Source organism: Xenopus tropicalis, chromosome 5 (genome assembly GCF_000004195.4).
Source record: "Xenopus tropicalis strain Nigerian chromosome 5, UCB_Xtro_10.0, whole genome shotgun sequence".
Classification (NCBI taxonomy): Eukaryota; Metazoa; Chordata; class Amphibia; order Anura; family Pipidae; genus Xenopus; species Xenopus tropicalis.
Genome location: NC_030681.2, coordinates 120173309 through 120200571, shown reverse-complemented (window position 1 = coordinate 120200571; position 27263 = coordinate 120173309). Strand labels below are relative to the sequence as shown.

Below are 27263 nucleotides of genomic sequence, written 5' to 3'. Positions count from 1 at the left end.
ATTTATATAAAACTTTACATCCTTTAAGGAGAAGGAAAGGCTAATAAAGAGTTAATCTCAAGCTGCAGGCATACCTTTAGTTCTCTCAATAGTGCCCTTAAGTCTCCCCATATTTCTCCCGTTCACATGATCACAAGCCTCATAGGAAAAAAAAACTGAGCTCTGTAAAGAAAATTCCCATAATGCCTCACTCCTGCACTGAGACCCAGACTCAGATCCACATTCCTAAGGGGGGGGGGTGAGTTCTTAGCATTCTTGAGGGAGGGGGTAGCAGGAGAGAGGAGAGAGCTGCGTGTCTGTGGCACAGGAAAACAAAGACACAACAAATCCTGTTTCTTTTGACGGAAAACTCACTGCAGCATTTCTGTGAGTGCTTATGGCTGTATTTACATAGACCTTTCTGATAAAGCTTACTTAGTTTTTACCTTTCCTTCTCCTTTATATAAATTAAAACTGAAAGTACAGTAGTCTCAATATTACCACTTTCCATGTACAAATATGAGTTTGGAGCTCCCTTTATTTGTATCGCTACAGTTTTAATTTCAGTTCCCTGTTTCTTAAGAGAAATCATATATACAGTACAGTCTGTGTGTCCCAATGTTTGCTTTTAACTGGTTAAATGATCTGATGATGTACCAATTTTCTGTGCAATGCATTCAGTGGTATTTCTTGACAGAATTGACTTTACACTGCACAACAAAAATCATTTTCAGCTTTTTAAACTGAATCTATTATACGCTGATTGTCACATCAACGTTAATATGTAATTACAGTCATTTTAATAAGAAGAAATTGTCAGTTTAGCATCTGTGTATATTTATTGTATGCATGTTTATTACAGTATGGGTGCCTTTGTGACGCCTGGAAGCACCTGAACATTTTTAACAGCTATCTAGGTTCTATGTGATATCTCCAACTCTTACAGATTTGCTTTAGCAGACAAATAGTTTTTAGGGAGAAATACAGTTTTTTTTTTGGGGGGGGGTTAAGCATAGTTCCCCTGCAGAGGACCTCTCCTCCACTTTCCAACCATACCAGCCACACTACTACAGACAGCTCTATTTCCTGCAACTGATCTGAAAAGCAGCCAGGAGGGTTGGTGGCCACCGTGTCTACCCAATGCTGACCAGGGATGTGCAAGAACCCAAGGAGCATGCTTCTGTTTGCTGATCAGTATAAGGAACCCATCCCCAGTTCCAAGGGAGCAAGTCCGCCTTTAGGGTTGTGTGGTTAAGGAGTAAGAAGAGGGCCTCTGCAGGAGCTCTATGATCTATCCCCATTAACTTGTCAGATGCCACCAGATACTTACATCAGACTTTAAATTAGGCTAGTCCACATATACCTTTCATGGAAACACCAATATACAGTGGCTTGCAAAAGTATTCGGCCCGCTTGAACTTTTCCACATTTTGTCACATTACAGCCACAAACATGAATCAATTTTATTGGAATTCCACGTGAAAGACCAATACAAAGTGGTGTACATGTGAGAAGTGGAACGAAAATCATACATGATTCCAAACATTTTTTACAAATAAATAACTGCAAAGTGGGGTGTGCGTAATTATTCAGCCAGTCAATACTTTGTAGAACCACCTTTTGCTGCAATTACAGCTGCCAGTCTTTTAGGGTATGTCCCTACCAGCTTTGCACATCTACAGACTGAAATCCTTGCCCATTCTTCTTTGCAAAACAGATCCAGCTCAGCCAGATTAGATGGACAGCGTTTGTGAACAGCAGTTTTCAGATCTTGCCACAGATTCTCGATTGGATTTAGATCTGGACTTTGACTGGGCCATTCTAACACATGGATATGTTTTGTTTTAAACCATTCCATTGTTGCCCTGGCTTTATGTTTAGGGTCGTTGTCCTGCTGGAAGGTGAACCTCCGCCCCAGTCTCAAGTCTTTTGCAGACTCCAAGAGGTTTTCTTCCAAGATTGCCCTGTATTTGGCTCCATTCATCTTCCCATCAACTCTGAGCAGCTTCCCTGTCCCTGCTGAAGAGAAGCACCCCCAGAGCATGATGCTGCCACCACCATATTTGACAGTGGGGATGGTGTGTTCAGAGTGATGTGCAGTGTTAGTTTTCCGCCACACATAGCGTTTTGCATTTTGGCCAAAAAGTTCCATTTTGGTCTCATCTGACCAGAGCACCTTCTTCCACATGTTTGCTGTGTCCCCCAACTGGCTTGTGGCAAACTGCAAACGGGACTTCTTATGGTTTTCTGTTAACAATGGCTTTTTTCTTGCCACTCTTCCATAAAGGCCAACTTTGTGCAGTGCACGACTAATAGTTGTCCTATGGACAGATTCCCCCACCTGAGCTGTAGATCTCTGCAGCTCCCCCAGAGTCACCATGGGCCTCTTGGCTGCATTTCTGATCAGCGCTCTCCTTGTTCGGCCTGTGAGTTTAGGTGGACGGCCTTGTCTTGGTAGGGTTACAGTTGTGCCATACTCCTTCCATTTCTGAATGATCACTTGAACAGTGCTCCGTGGGATGTTCAAGGCTTTGGAAATCTTTTTGTAGCCTAAGCCTGCTTTAAATTTCTCAATAATTTATCCCTGACCTGTCTGGTGTGTTCTTTGGACTTCATGGTGTTGTTGCTCCCAATATTCTCTTAGACAACCTCTGAGGCCATCACAGAGCAGCTGTATTTGTACTGACATTAGATTACACAAAGGTGCACTCTATTCAGTCATTAGCGTATTGGTCTTTCACGTGGAATTCCAATAAAATTGATTCATGTTTGTGGCTGTAATGTGACAAAATGTGGAAAAGTTCAAGGGGGCCAAATACTTTTGCAAGCCACTGTATAATAAACATACCTAAACATATATATTATATATATATTCACCGAAAGCTAAATAATAATGTGGAAACAAATGTATACACGTTGCGAATATGATATATTCCATTTAAATGTTTATTTAAAAATGGTAGTATTTTAGTAAGCAGTTATATAGACCTGCAATAGTGAAGACACACGGAGCTTCTAGTAGCAGCTACTTTTTCATGGCTACTGAACACCAGAAAATACCCTGCCATAGACAATACTGAGAATTGACTCTCAAACACTTGTAGACAATAATCAGTAAATGATCAGCAGGACAAGTAGCTGCTACTAGTAGCTCCGTGTGTCTTCACCCTAAGAGTCTGCAGGGTGGAAGCATGATATACATTATCAGGTTTGGTTGTATCTCCCATACAGTAACAGAGAGTTTTACAATATCCTGCTGATATTGCAAAATGGATGTACAGAAAACATGGACTAAAGACATATATCGTAGAGGTAATATATGTATATGGTGGTACCAACCTGCCTTGTGTTGCCCACTATGGCCACTGTCTTCTGATAACTAACAGAATACAGCTCAGCCCCCAAAGTTTTATTGCAAATCACTAAATAGATATTTTCAAATTTTCGCTACAGTTTTAATTTCATTTCCTTGTTCCTTAAGAGATATCATATATACAGTGTGTCCCAATGTTTGCTTTTAACTGGTTAAATGATCTGGTGATGTACCAATTTTTCCGTGCAATGCATTCAGTGGTATTTCTTGACAAAATTGACTTTACACTGCACAACAACAATCATTTTCAGCTTTTTAAAATGAATCTATTATACGCTGATTGTCACATCAACGTTTATATGTAATTACAGGCATTTTAATAAGAAGAAATTGTCAGTTTAGCATCTGCGTATATTTATTTTATTCATGTTTATTGCAGTATGGGTGCCTTTGTGATGCCTGGAAGCACCTGAACATTTTAACAGCTATCTAGGTTCTGTGTCATCTCCAACTATTACAGATTTGCTTTAGCAGACAAATTGATTTTAAGGAGAAATACAGTTTTTTGGGTGTTTTTTAAGCATCAGTCCGCTGCAGAGGGCCTCTCCTCTCCCCTTTCCAATCATACCACCCACAAGGTTCAATTTATGCTACAAAGTCGAAAAATTAAATGTATACAGACTTTTTGCACTTTGCCAGAAGCAAGGAAAAGGCAGCAATCCAGGCCTTTTTTCATATGGCTACACATTTATTTTGTTAATGAAGTAACATCCACATCAATCCAAGTTCTGTACTTCATAGGACCTTTTTTTGTCACTTAGACAGAAAAATAAACCTGCAGATGTTGCCAAGTTTATGTTAGTAGAAAATATGTTGCCTCCTGATCTGTTATAGAAAAAACATTGCCCTGTATCCCAAATTGATAGGTATACATTTTATTTGGACTGCTTTCATCCTAAATAGTTTGTATTCAGTTTTATTGTCCAGTAGTAAAAAGCATTGGTACGGGTTTTGAGGTTTTGGGGTATATTTAAAAGCTGTAATCCCAATAACTGTACCCTGCTCCTGGCTGATCTATACCTCACCATAAGGAAATGAGCCATAGCAAATATGGTGGCAATCCTTACAGCAGGCTATGATAGTGTGTCATTACTTTCTGGACCTGTGAAGGGCTATTTGGGCCTCTTTGTACTAGAAATGCCAAAGCCTATTTCGGCTCTAAACCAGATATGTATTAGTCCTTGCTGCCTTATTCATGGAGAGCAGGGTTTATCATCACATTTAGAATACAAAAACATCAATTTTGTCAGTGAATGGTTGGCATTGTTAGGTGACTGGAAATTCAGTGCAAGTCTATGTAATATGCAGTACTTTTTTTTTTATCAAATGTTCACTTGTCTGGTTTTAGAACAAAAATATTTGCCCACAATTTTTTATTTATTTATTCATTTCTTTTTTTGCAGCTTTTTGAATTCATGAATTTTTTGGCTGAAAATTTCATCTTCTGTTATATGGGACTAGCACTATTTACATTCCAGAATCATATGTTCAACGCATTGTTCATCTGCGGAGCACTTGTATCCTTTTGCCAAAACTGTACAGCAAGGAAAGTACTTGCTCATCAACGTATCCCTCACCCACAGGTAACGTGACTGCATTTTTATTTTTGATGTAGTCACCTAGTTTATATATATGCAGTAATACTATATTAGTGTTAAAAGTATTTATTGTTAAAATTCTATAACTTTTAATCAACATTAATTGGAATCAATATACACAGTATTTGCATTCATTTTTATATGACTACACTTGCAAATTAAGATGTTAGTGTTTGGGTTGTCAATAGTGCACTGCAATTGCTGATAAAATGCACCCTCATCCACTATGACTTATGTTGTGTTTAGCCTGTATGCACTTTTTCTGGGAGATTTTGAGATTCTTTTTTATCACCTTAATGTTGTAAGGAACTAAATGCATCCAAAATATATTGGGTATTTTTATATTTAGATGTTTTTGTGGTCCTGTTTATGAAGGCAAATAAAAAGGTCAGTAAAATATGAATACAAATACATGGGTAATATTTGTAACTACAAGGAAAAATCCTGATCAACCGGCATCTATCACCGACATATCCCTTGTCAGAAACTACCTTGTTTAGAACCAGGGATCAAAAATCCAATAATAGGTCAGGGGTGAAAAACTAGGGAGTCAAAACCCAAGGAGACAAGAACAGGTCAGGAACTGACTTAAAGAGATACTGACACCAGAAATGAAACCTTTTTTTACATATGTCATAACATTTTCTTTGCTATTTATAATTTTGCCATAAAAGTATTTGTCTGATGCTTTTACATTACCTATCTGATCTCACATGTTCCTCTATGAGGGAGTTGTACAGCCGCAGGCTGTTAGCATTAGAAGATATAACTGACAGGTTGATAAGGGACAGTGAGATTGGGAAAACAGTCAGGTTTAGGAATTTCAAGTAAAAATTACTTACAAAAGCAGCTCTATCAGTGAAAAATCATCACGTTACCTATAGGTAACTTTTTATGTAGACTCATATTTAAAAAATGTGTTTTTTTCATGTCAGTATCACTTTATGGCTTGGGCAAATCAGAGGGGCTAATGATCTAGCACAGGAAGGCTTAAACAGACCCCAAATTGGGCCTATTTTCTGCAGCTGGGCCAGGGATAGTTACTGCAGAATCCAAAGGAGCAGCCTGATGAATGGACTGTGGGATATGATGTTTCAGAAGCGAGTTCTTACTGTATGTTTCTTGTGCAGCAGTGCGGTTATTGTAACATGATAAAGGTTATTACTAAGATTAATCCCTCAGAAATGTTCCAGTTTTACTCATTAGAATAGTCTGCATGGGGTATTTCCCCTGTTATCTCATAGACGACTTTCATGAGGTTCTTTTTCCTAAGTGTTTGACTGCTATGTCATCATCACTTAAATAGCCAGTGTCTGTGAGGTATTTATTCCTTGATGAATGTCTCTGTTTGGTCTAAAACATATTATTAATAACACAATGTGTATGTTACAATGATCCGGTCCTCTGACACTGTTCCTTTATTCTTTACACTTTGTAGAGTATCTCAGCAGGCACACCGCAATAGAATGACTTTTTCACTTCCATAATAACCATCTTTCGCTTGTACACATTTTCTGTTAATCTTTTCCTCACATTGAAACTGCAAAATGACTTAAACTAGAAGCTCCTTCTTCTTTGCAGTTCCATTCAAACAAAATATGTGTTTCATGGCGTTGTGCTGCATTTATTAGCAATGTTCACAATAGAGCAGTTAGCTGAGAAACACTAGTGACTTGCTGATAACTTACTGATATCTTTGAGAAACTTCAGAATCAGGAATCAGGTTTTGTCATTTTTCTGATTTATGTTACATAATATAACAAACAAGATTTTGATGTTAGGAGAATATTACCATGAGTAACAATAATAATATTTTTACCTCAGTGTCTATACCTCATGTAGCTTTCAGCTTGAATTCACACATATGTAATTTGCAAAGTATCATTATTCATTATTGTTGATTGCTTTATAGAACACAAGTCTTGCAATTAACTAACATCCTTAGCACATGGTGTTCAGATATCAATTTTTGTGGCAAGAGCATGTAATATATATCCTCTTAGTTTTTTCCTGAACTTGGGCAGAAGAAAAGGAATTCCAAGGAATTTTCAACACATGATGATGTTTTCAGGTATGTATAAAACTAATTTACACCAGTTTCTTCAATACTGGATTATCATTTATTCTCTTTTGGTTTAGATTATGTTCATTTGTTGTTCAGTTATGTTCTCTAAACAAGAATATTTTGCACTACCTAAAGTCCAATATACATTAGGGGCAGTATAGTCTAGCTCATGTAGGGGTGAACCTGTAAGTCACATAATAAAGCAGCTCATGACAGAAATTTGAATTTGATGCAAGACATTCTAGAACTTTTTTTAAATACTGCACTTGAGACATAATGGCTGTGACCCAACTGTTAAAAGATTAAGAATTAACTTAATAAATTAAAGGGGACCTGTCACCCTTAGAAATAATTTAAATTTCCTTTCTTTTCTTTTGCGTTTGTTAAGCAAAATTAACTTCAAATACTATATAAATGATATAAATCTTGTTTCCTTCAGTCTTGGGAATATATCACAGCAAGCAGGCAGCTGCCACTTTGTGGCCACTGTTATTAAGGCAAACTTTGTATCACCCCAAAATCTTGTGTATGTGCCAGAATGAGGGACCTGATACCCATACCCATGCACTGGCTACACAATTAGATGGTAAGAAGGTAGGGAGAATGTGAGTGCTGAATGGAAAGTAATTGTCTGCCCCGCCTCTATGTCTAAGGCGGAGCAGGCAGTATACGATTGACAGCTGGGATTTTTAAATGCCTTTATAATGGGTTTGAATGTGCTAATATAAAAATGAATTTTGGTTTCATGTTTAATTTGAAAATAACTTTTATTAAACAGTGTTTCATGTCTGGGTGACAGGTCCTCTTTAACCATTAAAATCTTTGCATTGTCCAGATCAGGTAAGGTTATTCACATTTCAGAGAATGTGCCCAGTGCTGGGATTTGAAGCTTACTGTCACCTGTCACAGTGGTATCTTGAGCAAGCCTGATTCCTTAAGGGGACCACACAAGCTGAGTAAATACTTGGCTTATATTTTGGTTTTATTTGTAGCTAGGTCTCATTAATTTAGCTATTGCATTGTTATAAATGCCAGCACATGTGGCCAAGTGGCCTGATATCACTTGGGTTTTACTAGGTGTTCACGGCTGACAAATGTAATACTCCATGTATAGCAGAATTGGAAAAAGTTTCCTCACAATTTAAACAAAATATATTAAATGTAAAACTAATCCAGATATTGCCCTGTGCTAATTATAAATATCCTGGGGGTTTATGATGACTTATTGCTTCTAGTGCCTTATAGTTAGAAAATGGTGTACTAATATGTACTGTATATATCTGGATAGCTCTCCTCTACTCAGTGTCTCAGCTGTTATAACATAATTGGCGTAACGGTATCCTGCATTAAACAAAGCCATAGAGAGCATTTATGCCTGTCTAAAAGCTGCCAAGGACTTTAAAAGCTTGCTTTTGCTAGCGACTAAGTCTTCACCCCAAGTGGGAATATGGGTCTATAAGAAACTAAAAAGGTCTCTTCTAATCAGATAAAACAGATACTCCATCAGTCCAAGAATATTCTGAATTTTAGCTCTGCAAGAACTCAGAGAGCTTAAACACATGTTAACTTTATGTTTTAGAACAGGGGGCCATAGCTAGAAGCAATGGCAGTTGTATTCAGAACAGAGCAACAATCCTGCTTTGCTTACACTGCAAAATTGCTGTGGCAAGTTTTATTACTTTACTTGCTCAGCTATCCACTTACAAAGCAGCTGCCCATAATTAGTACCTGGGGCGACTGTTTAATATGAACTATATCCTTAACTACTGCCGTTCCCTTGGGAAACTGAACATCTTACCTATTGTCCTTCTAACCTGTTATAATTTGTGCCTTTTAATATATGTATTATTACTAAATTCACCTATTCATTTGCTCATAACAGCATATGGGAATCCAGTGTTAATCAATTATTCCAACTTGAACTGTATAATAACAAATTTTAAAGTGGAATAAAGTGAAACAAATTGTTTCAATTAAAAAGTACATAGCGCTAATATAATATCAGCAGTTACATGCCTTCTTAATTGTAACAATTTGTCTTTTCCTCCCTTTTTAATTTTCTAAATTTCTGCAGCAGTTTCAAAGCAGCTTTTGTTTCAATTTAGTATTGTTAGGATTGTGTCTTGCATCCTGTGAGACATATATCTGTGACTATATAAATTTCTTTGTATGTACATTTTATATTGGTGTACTTATAGAGGCAGCATTAAGGGATAGCAATAGTGCATTAGTGTTGTAAATGGGGTTACTTCAAAGATTAAGTTTTAAAGGAGAAGGGAAGTCATTTTAGCATTATACTGCCAATAGATTCGCCACATTAGTACCACCTAGAATTCTATATTTATTCTGCAGAAAGCATTAATATACTTGAGTAAAGAACCCTAGAATATTTCTGTGTTTGCTTAAGATTGCAGCTGCCATTTGTAGCTTGGTCTTTATAGCTTCCTGTTGCAGTTCTAGCTGTTGATAGCTCAGATTACACATTCCAAAGGGTGGGGGGAGTGAGTTTTATGAATTCTTATGGGAGGGGGGAGAACTGCACAGACTCTGGCCCCTGGAATGGAGGACTTTTCTGAGAGAGGTCAGATACCCTAAGAACATGTTTACACAAAAATAGACAAGAAATCCTGTGTTTCTTTTGATAGAGGACTCAGTGTAGCATTTCTGTGAGTGCTAATGACTGTATTCACATAGACCTTTCTGATAAAGCTTACTTAGTTTTTACCTTTCCACACAGCACACAATATTTTAAATAGCTATTTATACTATATATTACAGTAATATTTGTTATTCTGTTCTCCTTCTTCTTCTTCTTACAAGCCTTTACCTAAATTTCTTAAAGCTAAAAATCTGAAACAGATGATTCATCTGCTAAAACCTGCTGAGATCAAGTAGAAGTCAATAGCAGATGTCAGTTCCCTTCCCTGGAGGATCCTTCTTTTCCTTCTAAACTTTAGAGGTTTGGGATTTTTGTCGCTCGTTTTTTGTGTGACAATTCTAAAAAATTCATACACGTAGTTTCATGACTTTTCTGCGACTTTTTCCTGCGCTGACTTTTTCAGTTCAGACTTGCAATGATTTATCTGTAGATTAAAACAACAATTATGAGATTAAACCACAATAATCCAATGAATGAAATCAATCAAGGTAATGTAAATACTAAAATTTGTACCTTCCCATTTAAAAGAATAGAACACCAAGCTCTGAATAGGAAGCTATTAATAAATAAATAAAAAAATATTAAAATATATTGAGGGAGAAGGAAAGGTAAAAACTAAGTAAGCTTTATCAGAAAGGTCTATGTAAATACAGCCATAAGCACTCACAGAAAAGCTGCTCCTCTCTCAAAAGAAACACAGGATTTCTTGTCTCCTTTTTTGTAAACATGTTCTTATGGTATCTGACTTCCTCTCTCAGAAAGATCCTTCATTCCCGGGGCCAGAGTCTGCGCAGTTCTCTCCCTAGGTGAGAGATAAGTGCCTCTAGGTGGCACTATTATGGCAAATCTATTGGCAGTAAAATGTCAAAATGACTTTTCTTCTCTTTTAAGGATCTTTCATATTTTAATAATAGAATTGCCATCACTTGTCTAACTTAGTCACATCAGCATTTCCTTGGCCCTGTATTTGGGATCATTGCTCTGTTATAATCAAAGAAAAACAGGATATATAAAGGAACTATAAAATATAGTACAAAGATCAATGATTCAAAATACAAGGCCAAGGAAACACCGATGTGACTAAAGAACAAGAATGTCCTGCAACTACCCAGTCAAAGCCAGAGGGTCAAATGATGAATCAATCCAATATCTTCCAGGTGGGCTTATCGGGAAAAAAATCTGTGTATAGGCAGCTTAAAGGTGGCCCATCAAAAAAGTTGTGTGGTACCCGCATTTCGCATATTTTTCGCAGATTCACAATTTTTTTCAGCTTCGCAAATTTTTCGATGAAGCAAAATAGGACAGAGTTGATCATCACTATTTGAAATCCTTACAGCTGGTGTTACTGCAAAAGGTAGCTGTACATAACATTTTTCCCTAACATAAAACAGTGGCACATTAAAAGTAAATTTGGTGTTTCAGTGCTTAGGTATAAAAGTGTAGTACTGAAGACCTAGTTAGGGGTCTAAATACTTTCTGCAAGGCATTGTATTTGATAACTAGCGGCTTTTGTAATACAGCGGTTGTAACTTACAATGCATTTTGTGGGTTGGTAATGTGATAAATGGGGGTTAGATTTGTGATCTTTTGAGTAAGACTACTCGGGAACTGTTGGAATTCCACATAAAAGCGTTTGTGACATGGCAATCATTTGTATATGTGGCTAGTATAACAGCGTTATCAGAAAAGCCATTTTCCACAGATGATTGTACCCATATGGTAGAATGAATGTGTTTCTGAGCTGTGTGATCGGTAATAAAATCCATAGGCTGTTGTCTGCTATTACAGCCATCATTCTTGTTCATATTTAATGTCGCAGAGGCCTCTATTTAAATGCCTTTTTAGAACCTTGCACAAACTGAGCTCATATCTGTTTTTAAAAAGCCCGATTTCATTTGTCTGCATTGCTGTCTGGCAGCTATTTTCAAGGCTTCTAAAAGGTTGAAATTTGTCTTTATCAATGACCTACAGTCATCTGCTATTTTTCTAGCATTTTTCTGTCATCCTTTGCAGCCTGGTCTTGCTCTTGTCCTCCTTTTTTTGCATTTTGTATGTCATATTCACAATCACGCTCCTGGAGACCCCTATTCCCCCCCAAGTAAGTAATGGTATGTGCTACAGAGTGCACAGAGTCATGCACTTTAAACATGACTTTATAATTTCAGAATCAGTTCTGCAGGAGTACGTTTGTATGCCATACAGGTTTATCTCAGAAGCTTTTATATTTTCTCATTTTCTGACAAACCAATATCCTGCTTACAAGGGTCCCTTATACATATATTATAGCCTACTGGAAAAACGTATTTGCAAGGCTTCGGCACCGTAAAAGACAATTTTTGTCAGTATAGAATACTTTACTTATCTGTATGGTTTACAGAATTACTGGAAAAACGTATTTGCAAGGCTTCAGCACCGTAAGAGACAATTTTTGTCAGTATAGAATACTTTACTTATCTGTATGGTTTACAGAATTAAGTTTAAACCAAAACTGATGGCTTCTGTTGAGAAAAACTTTTCAGCATCCTTGTTTGTGCCATTGTCAGTGCACAAGGTTTCAGATACATAGGCAGTCCCCTACATCCCGTTGATCAAATGTTTTGGTTAGCTGTGTGCAATGTAAGCATGTGTTATAATGAGGAATTGGACTAGGAGAAGGCAGAAGAGGCAGGAGCTTTCAGTACACTATTATAGGGATATACCTTTGTAAAAAATGCCTCCTATCCTGGATATAATAATTACAAGAGGAAATCCTCAGTCTATACATTTACATTAAATAAAACTTAATAACAATTCATTTGATTTAAAAATATTTTTTTGGAATCAATAAATGCTGACTGACTACTCAATAAGTAGACACCAGAGATTTAGGAAAAAGGTGAGAAAAAGGAAGTACATAGGGAATGGCAAATGAAGATATGGGGATTAGGTGAGATCAACATAAAAATGAAAAGAGAGGTAAAAAAGAGGTTGGCACATAGGGGGCCAAAGAAAAAAAAAGATATTTGATAATGGATAAAAAGAGGCGAGAACATGTGGAGAGAAGAAGATGACAGACATGTCAAGGATTGTAAATATGAGAGTGGCCAAAGGGTAGAAAATGGGGCAGGAAGGGGGAGAGACTGGTGCATGGGAAAATTGAAAAGAAGACGAGGAAAGAGCACAGGGAGATAGAGAAAGAATGGTACAAAAGTTTTACAAAAGTAAAAGATTTTATGAGATTAGTGTAGAAGCAGAAGAAAGAAAAAAAATGGTAGACAAATAGAAGAAAAAAGGATTTGAAGAAGAAAACATTAGAAGACCAGAGACAGAGGTTTAAAGAGAGGTGGAAAATTAAGCAGAGTTGCTAAGATAGGGAAAGCCTGCCCGGCTATGGCCTGTCTTACCAGCGTGCATACAATTTTCTGATAGGATGGACTTTTGCATGCTTACATATACTGATAGCTTAATAAGATTCAGTTACCTCTTTGCTGTATTTACTTACATGATAACAAAATATAAAATGTCTGGTTTTAGTAAAGATTTCCAAAGAGCTCTGTAAATAGTTTTATTAGTACAAATGCTGAACCACCTTTGGCTCAGTACACAATATATAAGCCTTTCAGATGAAATAATGTTGTGTTATAAAACCATTTTGCATTATACTAATGTTCAGCGGCATTCTCCCTTATGAATTTTTGATACTTTGATTTAAGCCACTTAAAATATTATTACTCAATAAGCCTTGTAAGTCACGGTCTTCTATCTAAATAAAAGAAGAAAGATTTATTTAGAAGAAATAATATAAGGTTATCAAAACTACAAGCCTGTATTACGTGCAGTTATGTGCAGTACCTGGAAAAATGTAACTAGTCAAAAACTTGTGTAATTCTGTATAGTGATTCAGAATCCAGTCACAACTACCAAAATTCAGCTACTTGAGGTTAAACAGCCCCTTTTTCACTATACACAATGTCCATAGATAGTAGATGAGGTTGAAAAAAGACTCATGTTCATCAAGAGGGAAAGATATCTTCTTTGACTCTAAGATAGCAATCAGACCAGTCCCTGAATTAACTTTTTAATATTTATTTTTGTAAATTTTGTATTTTCTCACTTTTTAAAATGGCACCCAACTTTATCTTAAAACTATCTAACGTGTCAGCTGGTACAACACCTTTGCAGCAAAATAACTGAAGGCAGGTAATTACCACTTTGGAATAGATCATTTTAGATTACAAAAGATTGTTTTCACCCCAAGAAACTGTTGTGTTGTGAAACTGTTGTGTTTCTGCTCTATTTCGTTTAGTGAATATGCAAGAAAATAGTTTTTTGAAGATCATTTTTAAAAATTGCAAGTAAATATTATAAAAACTATATAAAAATAGAACATTGAGGTGAACAATAAGGCAGTGGCATTAAGGCATGGCAAAGAGATGAGACAGTTCCCGACCTGACCATTAATGATTGCCATGATATCGCAACTCACATTCAAGTATGAGGACAGTCTATGAATGTAACAATACAAACAGTTTTATGTATTAATGGCTCTTTAGATAAAATGAAAATACAGTGCCTGAATGTCAGATCAGAGGTGACGCTAATATTCATGTACTCTCCTTCCCCAAGGTTTGCGTGGTGCAATAGCCTTTGCCCTGGCTATAAGAGACACAGATTCACAACCAAAACAAATGATGTTTACTACAACACTACTAGTTGTATTTTTCACAGTGTGGATCTTTGGAGGAGGCACAACACCAATGCTGACATGGCTTCAAATCAGGTTAATATCCTTTTTATTTGTATTATGTTAGCTTTGTTTCCTTATCTATCCTAATGTTGGCCAGCCTTAAGAATCAATTGAAAATAAATGTGTCTATATTGTTTGGTAGCCCTGCTAGTTATTCGACACTGTATCAGGGGTGTAACTACTGTGGGCTGGGCCCCCCTGCAAAAAAATCTTCAGAGGGGCCCGGTGCAGAGTAGCAAACCCTACCAGCCCCTGGCCCTCTTCACTCCACCCACACTCTCTCTCGTCCTCCAGCCTCCTCCTGCATAGCTCTCTGCCCTATCTCTCCTATGTAAGAGTGGACAGGGAGCAGGAATTTATATGCAAACCGAGAGAGCGGGTGAAAGGACGGGGGCCCCCCTGTTTCCTGAATCCCCCACAACCTTCTTCCTCAAGTCTATTGCTACACGACTGCAATGTAATAGCATGTATAACCCTTCTAGCCGTCAGAGTCTTGGCCACTACTTTACTAGGAATTTATTCTCCCTCGTATATCTGGTAATACAGAGCTCACTAGTTAGAGTTATCATAACCAATTAATACTAAATCGTAAAACCTAAATAATTGTCTTAAATGGGCAGGTGTAAAAGGCATGAATCTTACAAAATCAAAGGATAGTTTTCCAGTAATTCTTCCTCAAAAAAGTTAGATTCAAATGATAAATAAGCACCTGTGACACTAAAAAGCATTTTTTATTAGGGATTGTATATATTATATATATATTTTATAATATGTTTACAATCTGAGCAAATCTAAAACCCACAAATTGTCACTCCCGAATGACCCAGCACAGGTAACTTTGATTATAAAGCTCCTTAATCCACCTTGGTATATTATTTTGTTAATATTAGGGTACAGTGATAAGATAAACATGTACTGAAATTCATGTAGAAAATTATATATGATTTCATTTTGTCTGCTCTTAGAGTGTTTCTGGGCTGCGTTGAAAACTGACTGTACTATATGTAGTCCATGCTGTCTCCCTAGTGTCCTAGCCCACCTGGGTTGTTATTGGTAGCCAACCTGTGGGTATTATGCATTACAATCAAATAAAATAGATCTGTATAGTATACTTTAGGAAATCCACTGTTCTGTAATCTTTCACATTGCCTTATTTACTTTATTCTACATTCCAGGTAGCTACCTTGGGCCCAGAAATTATAGTTGAGCTGGCCAAGACCACTGGCAGTTAGTTAATTTAATGTAACTAAAGGGGAGGAACACCTAGGAAGAGGCAGGGAAAACAGGGGGACAAACAAAGGGGTTTGGGATGCAGAGATTTTGGAGTGTGAGGAAGGGACAGAGGATGTGCTTGGGGCAGAGGGGTTGGCCAAGGGAGGCAGAGGAGTAAAGAGAGGCAAACTCCTACAGTTATATAACTTTTAAAGTGATTGTAAGCAAACTGATGTGGGAGAATTCATAACAAAAGTTGTAGGGTAAGAGAAACCTGTACAAAATAAATTTAGTAATACAGGAACATTTAAAAATAAAAAATATCTTGTGTGAACAAAATGCATTTAATCCCCCTATGAGGATAAGTACCTTGCTAAACTTTTAACCTTAATTATAATTAAAAATGTGTAGTGTATAGTATAATTTTAACAGAATATATTGTCGACATAAATCATTTTAAGTAAATCAGTCATGGGAAACTGCATATTATTATGTTTAATTAGGAATGGAACGCTTTATACTGGAACATCAGTTTTGCAGTAGCCATACTTTATAATATACTGTATTTTATTTGCAGCAAAGTGATTCCCTTATCTCACTGTTATACACCTTGTGTGACCTTTAGAATTGTACTTTATTACCATGGTATTTATATAGCTTATATGCGGAAGTACAAGACAGAAAAAGAAAAATAGTGTAGCCAGTAACAAACCCTCTACAATGCTGTCTCCATTTCTGGTAGATCAAATACATCTTTCTGAAATGATCTTGCTTAAGCGAAACAAGAGGCAGCAAACTGTAACAAGACAAAGCTTTGAGCAGAAACATTCTGAGCACATTCTTTTGGTTAGGTTATCCCTTTTTCTCCTTCCTCCCTTACATTTAAATGGTTTATCTGTAAACCAAGAATGCCCCTCAGTTAAATAATCATTTGACCTGTGATGTTCATTTTGTTAGTTCACAACCTACAACGCTCTTTAATCCCTGCTTGCTGTAAACTGAAAACAGATTACTGACATCCACTTATGTTTGTGACCTTATTAGACCATGACCAGCCTGGAGGCATTCGCATAGAAAACAAAATTCCAGCTAAACAATATCTCCTGCAGGGTAGCCAACCGGGCAAGAAATTAATTAAAAGACAGCCAATCTGCACTGAAAGTCATAGTGCATTCAATCTTCGTAACAACATTCTGTAACTGCGCTTAGAGGGAATTGATAAAAGTTTTGCTTCAGTGGAAAATGGCATCAGTATTGTAATTCCAATGGGAAAAAGATAGGATGGTGGCTTACTGTGCATTAGTAGATTTACCAGTAATTCACAAGTAATTCAGACTTTTAATACAATGCTGGCACGACATACTGCCTACTGAAACAAGCATATAATGTGTATGTATTATTCACAGTCATATACCATACACAGGTTGATCCTCTTCAGCAGAAAACATGGAAGATTACTCTTAATCCAACTGGTATAATATGCTTCATAGTAATTAAACTATAAAAGGTGTAATCACAAAACTTTGCAAACATGTATTTAAAAAACATGACAGCAGAATTAACTCAACAAAAAATAGATTGAAAAAGGACCGTTATTAAAAACTTGTTGGAAATTAAGTGTTTCAAGTGCTTTTAATTACTGTTTTGTTGAGACTCAAGCTTCCTGTTCTTCTTGTAGTGTTAATAACAACCTACAGTACTCTCAGTTCTGATATCTTTTTTCTCTATACTTGCATTCCTTAATTTTGTCTCTTACCCTGAATAAAAGTTTCATCCCTTTCCCCCTTGCCCTAACCGAGGACAAAAAATATGTAATTCCAAGTCAAAAGAGAGGGTTCATTGTGTGTAGTTCAGCTTGACACCATAATCATACCCATACACAACATTTTAGAGAGGTGTAAATCTCCCAATACCTTCCTCAGGTGTAAATGACCTAACCTTCTGCCTGGATCTTGATTTATGATGATTGCTGTCTGCCCTGACTTTTGACTTTCTCTCTTAATGCTGGCCAGTGTTAAGAAATGATTATTTTTTATGTATTATAAGAGAATATTATGAGGGAAAGTACCTGCAAAAGTTGTAATCTATCTAAAAACAGTATTGAATAAAAAGCTAGTGTGCAAGTAAACGTTTGAAGTTTGCCCTATTGCTGACAATAAATTTGAGTTCTATATAGACTTACAAAAATGTATACATACGTTAACCCTAAAAAGACATAACTTCTTAAAGGATACAGGGGAAGCAATACAAAACAATAAACAAACTGAAAAGACTCCTGCTAAAAGGTTTATAAACACAATAAGACCAAGTTTTCCTTAAAACATCTCAGAGAGAATACATTAGGATGTAACACAAATTAGTACAGGAAGATTTTAACAAGATTAAAGTCGATTCTTAAGCTGGCCATATACGTGGCGATCTGACGATGTTTCGTGCGACCATCGGTCGCACAAAACATCGTCAGATCCGCCACACACAGTCAGGGCTGAAACAGCAGATAAGGAGGTAGAAACAATAGGATTTCTACCTCCTTCTGCCGATTCAGCCCTGACGGCAGATTTTGGTCAGGCGCCTTCTATGGCGCCCGATCAAAATTTTCTAACCTGGCCGATCGGCGAGTCGTCCGATATCACCAGCTTCCTGCGATATCGGTCGACTCGCCGACATGCCATACACGCACCGAATATCGTACGAAACGAGGTTTCGTACGATAGTATCGGTGCGTGTATGGCCAGCTTTAGGAAACAAAAAGATAATTTAAATAAAAAGGAGGGGGTAGCCCAATAAGACCTCATGGAAGATGACACAATCATCATTAAATCAGTCAATAAAGTGGGCAGGATAGTAATACAACAGAGGGAAGATTATACAAAAGAAGCAATGAGACAATTGAAGACACTTCCATTGCTAAACTGGGCTTTAATCCGAATAAAAGATATAGTAAAGAACTCAACTCCTTATTAAAAGATGTCAAAGATAAAAAGACTGGAGTTATTAATTATATAATTAAAAATAATATTTATATTTTAAATATGTATAAAATAATTCTATACTTATATAAAATATCTAAATAATTATAAAAACAATACTTATATACTATATACCACTTAGCAAGTGTCAGATTAATCCTCCAGGTAGACCAATTATATCGGGTATTGAATCAAATAATTTATCTTAGTATCTTATTTACGCGACACTATACACCTCCTTAATAAATTATTTGATGTGAAGTGGGAGGAAGAATTTTTATGGGTTACATGTGATTTATCATCATTATATACAAGTATAACACACTATAAAAAGACAGTAAAAAAGTAAACTGTGATGAAGTTACCCTTCCAGCTAACGTGCAGGGATTTCTAATTAAAAGTATTGGGTACAATTTGTACATCTTAACACTTTTTACTTACAACTCAATGGTACAATGATGGGCAACAGATTTGCTCTTATGCTAATATCTACATGGCATGCTTGTAAGGAGGTGAAATATTATTTTTTATTATTTAGCTTGGTCACTAGGTGGCATCAACCATCAAGGTAGGGGTAAATACCCCTTTAGAATCCTAAATAAGGAGATGCATCTTTGGCCTAATAACATCAACAGGAGAAACCGACAATGTCGAACCAGACCAGGTGGGAAGCTGCCCCTTGCTAGGGTTAGATAGAGAAATGATTATTAGTTCACTCTAGGAGTGAGAGTATCTAGGGTAACCAGCAAGTACAGCCTGTTTCTGAAAGAGGAGACAGAATATGGGGAAGAGCCCCCAGGCACTGGTGTGCCAGTTAAGGAAATGGAGTGTGTAGACAGGTTAGTGAGAACCTAATGAAACTGTAGTGAGACAGCATGAGAAAGCTCATATATTTATCTGGACATGTCTGAGAAAAAGGGGAGAGCTGGACAAGAATAGGAGACCCCCTCAACCGTCAATGACACTCTGCTTTCCATATGACCGGGGTATTAGAAGCTTGTACATGTAGAAAGAGAATGTGGTGTGTGTGTGATGATTCTACACTCACTTCATAAATGATTTGTTATTTATTTTAAAAGGATGTGTGGTACATGTAAAGGATTTAATAGAAGTCATCAATAATAAACTTAAATCTTAATAACTTAAATGTAAAATTCACTGAAGAACATGGGTGCATTTTTTTACGGATTGTGATTACCTCATAATTACCTTAGTTTTCTTTGGCTAAAAGATTATATGAAATATGAAAGCTTGTGCTTTGTCCAGGTCTTTGTCTTTTGATCAATGTAATGCCTCCTCTCCCACCCCTATTGTACTGAAGATATCATTGCCTGTTTGTACTTGCCTTTTTTCAAAATCATTCTAATAGGTTACTCCTTCACCTCCAGCTTGTTGTTCTTAGAAAGTCATAAATTCTGCAACTCTGATTCATCAAAGCACGGAATGGCCTCATTTCTTCTAAGATATCTGACAACCCTGGTGTCAAGAACACCAGTGACCAAGCATTACAGGTTTATTTTGACAGCCTTCCTTACCTCATAATGTTTTTGGACATGCATGGTCTGTACTTTGCAGAGAATGCCCTGCACTAGATAAGACCCTGTAGTTTACATCGATGTACAGCTCCCTGTTATTGACTGAATGGCACGGCAACCATTTCTTACAAACCATTTCCTATTTATCAGAAAAAAACTTCTCCGAATTGTAGTGAATCAAGTTAAATATCTCTTATTTCTATCTGCATAGAGTAATGGTCACACTGAGAAATTAGGGCAGTTTATCAATTGTTTTATCTTCTAAAATCATTACAGTTGGTTTGTGAAATTAATGTCTTATGAGTCAATAGAGAGGCTCTTTCCTAAGGGCCCTGACACACAAGATTAGTTGCCTGTGACAAATCTCTTCTATCGCGGTTGACTAATCTCCTCCAAATGCCATCCCACTGGCAATAATGTAAATCACTGGGGGGAAAACATATGTGCCGCTTCAGGTTTCCAAAATTGGCCAAACTTGACTCATGAGGCCTAAGTGACACATATGTTTTCCCACTGGTGATTTACATTATCACCGGTGGGAAGGTATTTGAAGGTGATTAGTTACCTGTGATAGAGCAGATTTGTTGCAGGTTACTAATCTTATATGGCAGCCTGGTGTTTCTATGGTAGAATCCTTGTTTTATCTTCACAATGGCACTTGAATGTATGTTAAGCTCTAACTCTGTTTCCTGTCAGATAAAGGGCTCAATCCTGATGTAAAGTTGGCCTCTGCTGTCTATAGTAACACCCAGCATACTTGTTAATAGTTAGAATGTGCCCTCAAAAGCACCTCTTTTCCAAACCCAAGTTTGATATTTTTTTTTCCTAGTAACGTAATTTTTCCATTCAATTGTGCCACTTTAGTTGAACGTTTAGTTGAAACGCAATATTTCCAGCTTATTATAGGACAAGGAAAGCCCCATGAATTAAACTTTGCCAAGCAAGGGAGGGCAATGAACCCCCTTGTTAAAGGTTTCATTCCTTTACATACTTTATGTAACAGTTAGGGAGCAATTAACTTCATATAGAAGTCAATGGCAGATGTTCCTTCCCTTCCTTGGAGGATCCTTCTTTTGTTTCGAAACTTAAAGGTTTCAAATTTTTGCCTGTTTTTTTTTTTTGTGTGTGTGTGTGACAATTCAAAAAAGTTGCCGTTTCCAAGCGACACGTTTACAACTTTGCTGCAACTTTTCCTACACATGCTTTTTCATTTAAGATTTTTTAGTAAATGACAGTCGTGAAAACAAGTTTATTACAATTTTAAAATGAGTTTATTTAGTGTATATATAAAACACAGTGGTTGTAAAGTGTTTTTTCTAATAAATTAGGAGAAATGCTTGGCTTTTTTCAAAGTGAGTAATTCTGCTAAATTAGCGAGACACCACTCGCTATAAATTGCTTCTCAGCAAGTGCCCTAACAAGCTACATACTACAGGCGTTCTGGGTTTTTAAGAATGTAAATAAAGTTCGAGTTTTATTCATTTTCTGGCTGACCATGGTGCTTTGCGAGCCGCTTTCTTCAGAGATTTCCGTTATCTAGAAACCCGTTATCCATAAAGGAAATGTAAAGTTAATTTTCCATTTTAATCATATAATACAACATTTTAAAGCATATTTGGTTTATCTCTGTAATAATAAAACAGTACCTTGTTCCTGATCCTAACTTGTACCTGATCCTAAATAAGATATAATTAATTTTTAATAAAGGCAAACCTATCCTACTGAGTTTATTTTATGTTTAATTAATTTTTTAGTAGGCTTAAAATATGAAGATCCAAATAATATAAAGATCCCTTATCTGAAAAACCCTAGGTCCCAAGCACTGGATAATAGGCTCCATACCTGTAGTATGTATGTCATTTCGTAATTAATAATTAAATTCAGAGAGAAACATTTTTTAGGGTTAATGCAGGTTTTACTAAATTACAAAACTACAGACAACTACATTTCAGTTCCTTCCCATATTGAATCTGCATTGCTTTTCAGCTAGAAATTAAATATAACAACGGGAAAAGAAGAAGCAAAGTCTTTTTTAATAAACCCATTTCTGCAGTGAAAGGAGAAATGTCTTTGTCAGTGCCATCTGAATTTAGTCTAGAGCATTATTTATTTATGTTAAAATATCTCCATAATATGGGCTTTTGAATTTTGTCTGCTGTTTAGCTATAAGAACTAAAAGAGAATTTTAGCCTGAATTTATCTTTGCTTATTTTATAGAAGCAGCCCCACTTGAAGGAGAAGGAGAGGTTCAGTCGCTGGGGGGGAGGGGGGGGTGCCAAATTTTAAGCAATTCCCAGTGATTGTAATCACTTACCTGATACCTCGGGCCTGTTAGCAGAAAACTGCACCAGCATGGGGTACCTGCGAGCAATCCTTTTCCTCCCTCCCTTTCTTCAAAATTTGGGGGGGGGTGAAAATGTTGACTTTTATGTTAAAGCTCAGCTCAATGACAGAAGAAGGGTCTCTCTTCCCAAGTACCCCAGGCTGATGCAGGAGCACCAGCCCAGGGTATCAGGTAAGTAATTACAATTACTGGGGTTGCCTAATATTTGGTAACCCCTAGTGATTGAAACTTTCCTTCTCTTTTAAATCTGGGACATGCATGCAGCAGGGCAAAGACTTTTATTGGTTTATTTTTTATGTGGTTTATATGGTAGGGATTTAATATGGCCATATGTATTAAATGTCATACAAAGCACCCTCAAAATACTGCCTGCCTATTATAAAGCTGATAAAAGAGATTTTGTAGTTATTTAAAATATTCTTAAAATATGATGATAAATGTACATTTAAGGGCACATTTATGACTGATCAAGCCTTTGGGTGGAGCAATTATAAAGGAAGCCCCGTTTGAGCTTTAGTTGAGGTTTTTTTCTCTGAGCTGGGTTTTCTTTTTAAATAAAACATTTGGCACCTAAAAGCTGCCAAACTTTTAGTTATTTAATAATATCTGCTCAGGGAAAAAAACTCAAAAACAAGGTATTTTTGACCCTACACCCTGTGCCTTAGCTCACACAGGGCTTCCTTTATTATTTCTCGAACCGAAAGGCTCGAGCAATCCTAAATCTTCAATCTGGTTTAACCTTTTACTGCTGCTAATTGCAGCAGTAAACAGCTTTGTCTTTATAAGCAAAGAAAGTACACCCCTGTTTTGCAGGGCATGCGTAGTGGAAAAAAATGTCTCCATCTGTTTTGTGTTCTCATGTCTCATTTTAGCACTGGAAAGGCTACTTGGTGGACATACAGTATATCTGCTGGCAGGCAAAGCTATGCTAGGCACAACAATAATTTTTAACCTAGTGGAAGTTAATGAAACTTGGGTAAAGAAGGGATACCAGTCAACCCTAAGAAACCATAAATACTGTTCCTCTGGCTATTTAGTGCGTAGGTGCCTGCCTATAAATGATACAGTGGCCTTTACTTCCCCATAATCTGTCATATTTCCTTGGAAATATGTTTGCTAAAGTTTGCTACCCGTAACAACCAATTAGCGATTTCTGGTCAGCTGTAAAAATAACAATTGTTTGGTCACTATGGGTTACTAGATATGGTCACATTTATTGGTATTGTAATCAAATCTTTATAATGAGCCAACATAGTCAGCAGAGCTATACAATAGAAAAAGGTGTAAATATCAAGCCTACAGACTACATACAAATACTGACTGATACAGTTGGTATAGAGGGCCCTGCCCACGAGAGCCTTGCATTGGACAGAATACAGTTCTAGCTCAGTGGGTAAAATCATTTGGCATCACTCATGTTTTTTTGCGAGGTAAGGTTACTGCACTGGGAAATACTAGCCCAATGTTGGTAAATGAACCCTGTACATTTGTATGCCAACACATGGTTGCTCACTTTGCATTGTATTTATTTTATTCAGTACTTTTTAAGACTTTTACTCTGCACAGGGCTTTTAGATTTTACTAAAAATGTAGGGGTGGAATGGCCCCCAGTCAGTTCTGGTATTGAGCAGGGTAGGAATGCTTGGTGAAATGAGGCAGCCCTATAACACACCAGCTACTGCCACAACCGTTCCTTGCAGAAATAACAGGCAGGGTTCAGTTCAGAGGCAGAGCACACAGCTAGACTGGCATAGGTACCATAGCTGGCTTTTTCAAATATATACATTAGGGATTTCTAATAGTGTAATTTAGACTGACCCAGCTCCATCAAAAGACTAATAGTGATAATTAGAGTTTAATGCATTTATAGTGCTTGACTGATTTTTCTCTTTTTGACACTCAAAGCTCTTTAAAGTGCATAATTACTGAATGCTACACTTACTTTAGCTTCCGTGTCTGTTATTTGCTGTGCTTGGAAGCTATTTATTTGCCAGAAAAAAAGAGGGACCTTCTGACTCGCATTCAGTTTGAAAAGCCAGAGTTAGGAAATGTTACAATGGTGCTAATTGTGAAAATGTTATTATCTCTCTGAGAAGCCAGCAAGACAGGGCTTCTAATAATATTTAGGTTGACAGGCAAAGTAATGAAAGCTGGGAACCCATTACTGAAAAATAGGAAAAAAATGTATTAGTATTTTTAAATAAAGAAACACATTTTTGACTTTTATCTTGTATTCGTTTTTTAGCTTAAAGACTTAACTTGAAAATTAATATTTAGTAAAGGTAAGGGATCTGTTATCCATAAACCTGTTATCCAGAAAGCTCTGAATTACAGGAAGGCCATCTCTATAGACTGAATTTTAATCACATAATTCATACCTTTAGATTTCATACCTTTACTTGATCCTAACTGTGATATAAGCAATCCTTATTGGAAGCAAAACAATCCTATTGGGTTTAATTAATGTTTAAATATTTTTTCAGTATACTTAAGGTATGGAGATCCAAATTACGGAAAGATCCAGAAAGCCTGAGGTCCTGAGCATTCTGTATAATAGGTTTCATACCTGTATTATTATCATCCATTCATTTAAGCCACTGTTTGGTTGTTAGGTTAAATTGAACCCCAGATAGTTCCAGAATTCCAAACTAGTGCTGCTGAACAAAGATCTAAATCAGTTAAAAACCACAATCCAAACTGTATCAGAATGTCACTGTCTACGTCCTGTTGTAAGTCAATTCAGTGGTGAACGTACCCTTAATGATTACTCACATTTTTTAACTATAAGGTTTAGGGGTCCCCTTCCCCCACATGCCTATGGACATAAGATATTTTCTGCACACATATTTAACCATATTTTACCCCAGGCCCCCCAAAATGAGCCTCTGAATCTACCTTATCCATGGTTATTTCCCTGCATACTCTTCTTTGCTTATTGGCTTCCAGTTGTAAAATTCTTGTCACAAGCCTAGTTATTTTCAGAAGACTTAATAAATATTATCACTTTCCCAGACAACCCCTCTCAAAATCACCAATAAATAAACAAGAGGACCTGTCAAATTGTATATTTTAACTATGCTTTACTATGCTAGGGGACAGGAGAGTGCAAAATAAGCAAATATATGATTACAGATCATGCCGCATCTCGAGTTTTAGCATGAGGATCACTATCCATAATTATATAGGAAATTATTAAGTACTGGAAGCTAAAACCAACACAATCTAATCCTTCTTTTGACAAGCTGAATTTTAATTGGGTTCCTTTAGTTAATAAGCCAGTCTGCAAATCTACAAGCAAATACATTTGTATAATCTCCAGCAAGACGTTGTGTTTCTCCCAAGCTTCTTTTTGTTTTCTGAGCCTCATTCATTTAGAAATGAATGTTTCTACCCCCGCGGTCATCCTTAATTTGAAACTGATATTGATGCAGACATTTGCATATATTATTACAAAGGGCATATGGTGGTTTATAATATTCGTATTTATGATTTGTATAAATTATGCAGTGATTATTATCAAGTAATGGCTGTTCGTGTCCATAGAATGAATAACAGTAGATGGAAGGAATAAACGAATGGTGTTTTGCAGTAGTTTCAGTACTTCTATATAAAGTTGGGCTTTGCCGGAAACCGTAACATTGGTAGGTGCCAGAGCCGGTTAATGGCATGTTGTTTAGCACACAGTAGAAATGCAGGGGCCTCTGCTTACCAGATCCAGAGTAAATAACTCCCAGCCTTATAGGATATAATAGGGCAGATATGTTGTTTTCAAAGTATAGCTTTGTGATGTCACACATTTGCAATACATGTATGGGACCTGTTATTTGGAAACCCTATATTCAGAAAGTTTTGAATAACAGGAAGGACGTCTCCCATAGACTCCATTTTAATCAAATAATTTTAAATTGTAAAAATGATTTAATTTTTCTCTGTAATATTTAAATAGTACCTTGTACTTGATCCTAAGATATAATGAATCCTTACTGGAGGCAAAACAATGTTACTAAGTTTATTTATGATTTAAATTATTTATTTAGTAGGCTTTAGGTATCCAACTTACAGAAAGCCCCCTTATCCAGAAAATCCCAGGTCTGGTATAGCAGGTCCCCATGCCTGTACCTACCTCACTAAAGAGAAGCCGGGACAGCAATTGCTGACCGAGGGCTGATGACTGGGCAGGACAAAACTTCCAGGCAGGGGTTAATTGCCGGGCTTATTTATGTAGCATTTGGGGTTGGAGCGAGCATCTATTTAAGAGACAGAAAATGGAGTCCCACCTGCCCTCCCATTGGTTTTTGGCCCCTGCCCATGTCATGCAATGTGAACTTCGGTTCATGGAAGGGTTCCTTTGGTTCTGGAATTAAAGCTGGCCATACACGTGGCGATCTCACGATGTTTCGTACGACCGTCGGTCGCACGAAACATCGTCAGATCCGCCACACACCATTCAGGGCTGAATCGGCAGGTAAGGAGGTAGAAACAATAGGATTTCTACCTCCTTCTGCCGATTCAGCTCTGAAGGGAGAATTTTGGTCAGGCGCCTTCTATGGCGCCCGATCAAAATTTTCTAACTTGGCCGATCGGCGAGCCGACCGATTTCAGCAGCTTCCTGCGATATCGGTCGGCTCGCTGACATGCCATACACGCACCGATTATCGTACGAAACGAGGTTTCGTACGATAATATCGGTGCGTGTATGGCCACCTTTAGGCATAATGAGAACTGGCTGAGAATTAAACAGTGTAGGGATGGGGAGGTTCAGAGGCTTCAGAATTAACCAGATAATTTAGCAGGGGCCTATTG

At 37.0% G+C, this 27263-nt stretch overlaps 1 protein-coding gene across 3 annotated transcripts in view; it reads left to right on the top strand.

Moving 5' to 3' along the window:
- Positions 1–27263, top strand: part of slc9a9 (solute carrier family 9, subfamily A (NHE9, cation proton antiporter 9), member 9) — a 290228-nt gene that overhangs the window by 158119 nt on the left and 104846 nt on the right. For all 3 annotated transcript variants that reach the window (XM_031902407.1, XM_031902409.1, XM_031902410.1), the window contains exons 10-12: positions 4756–4869; positions 6910–7021; positions 14280–14433. In XM_031902407.1, coding sequence (XP_031758267.1) covers positions 4756–4869; positions 6910–7021; positions 14280–14433 — 380 coding nt within the window. The remainder of the gene's footprint in view (positions 1–4755; positions 4870–6909; positions 7022–14279; positions 14434–27263) is intronic.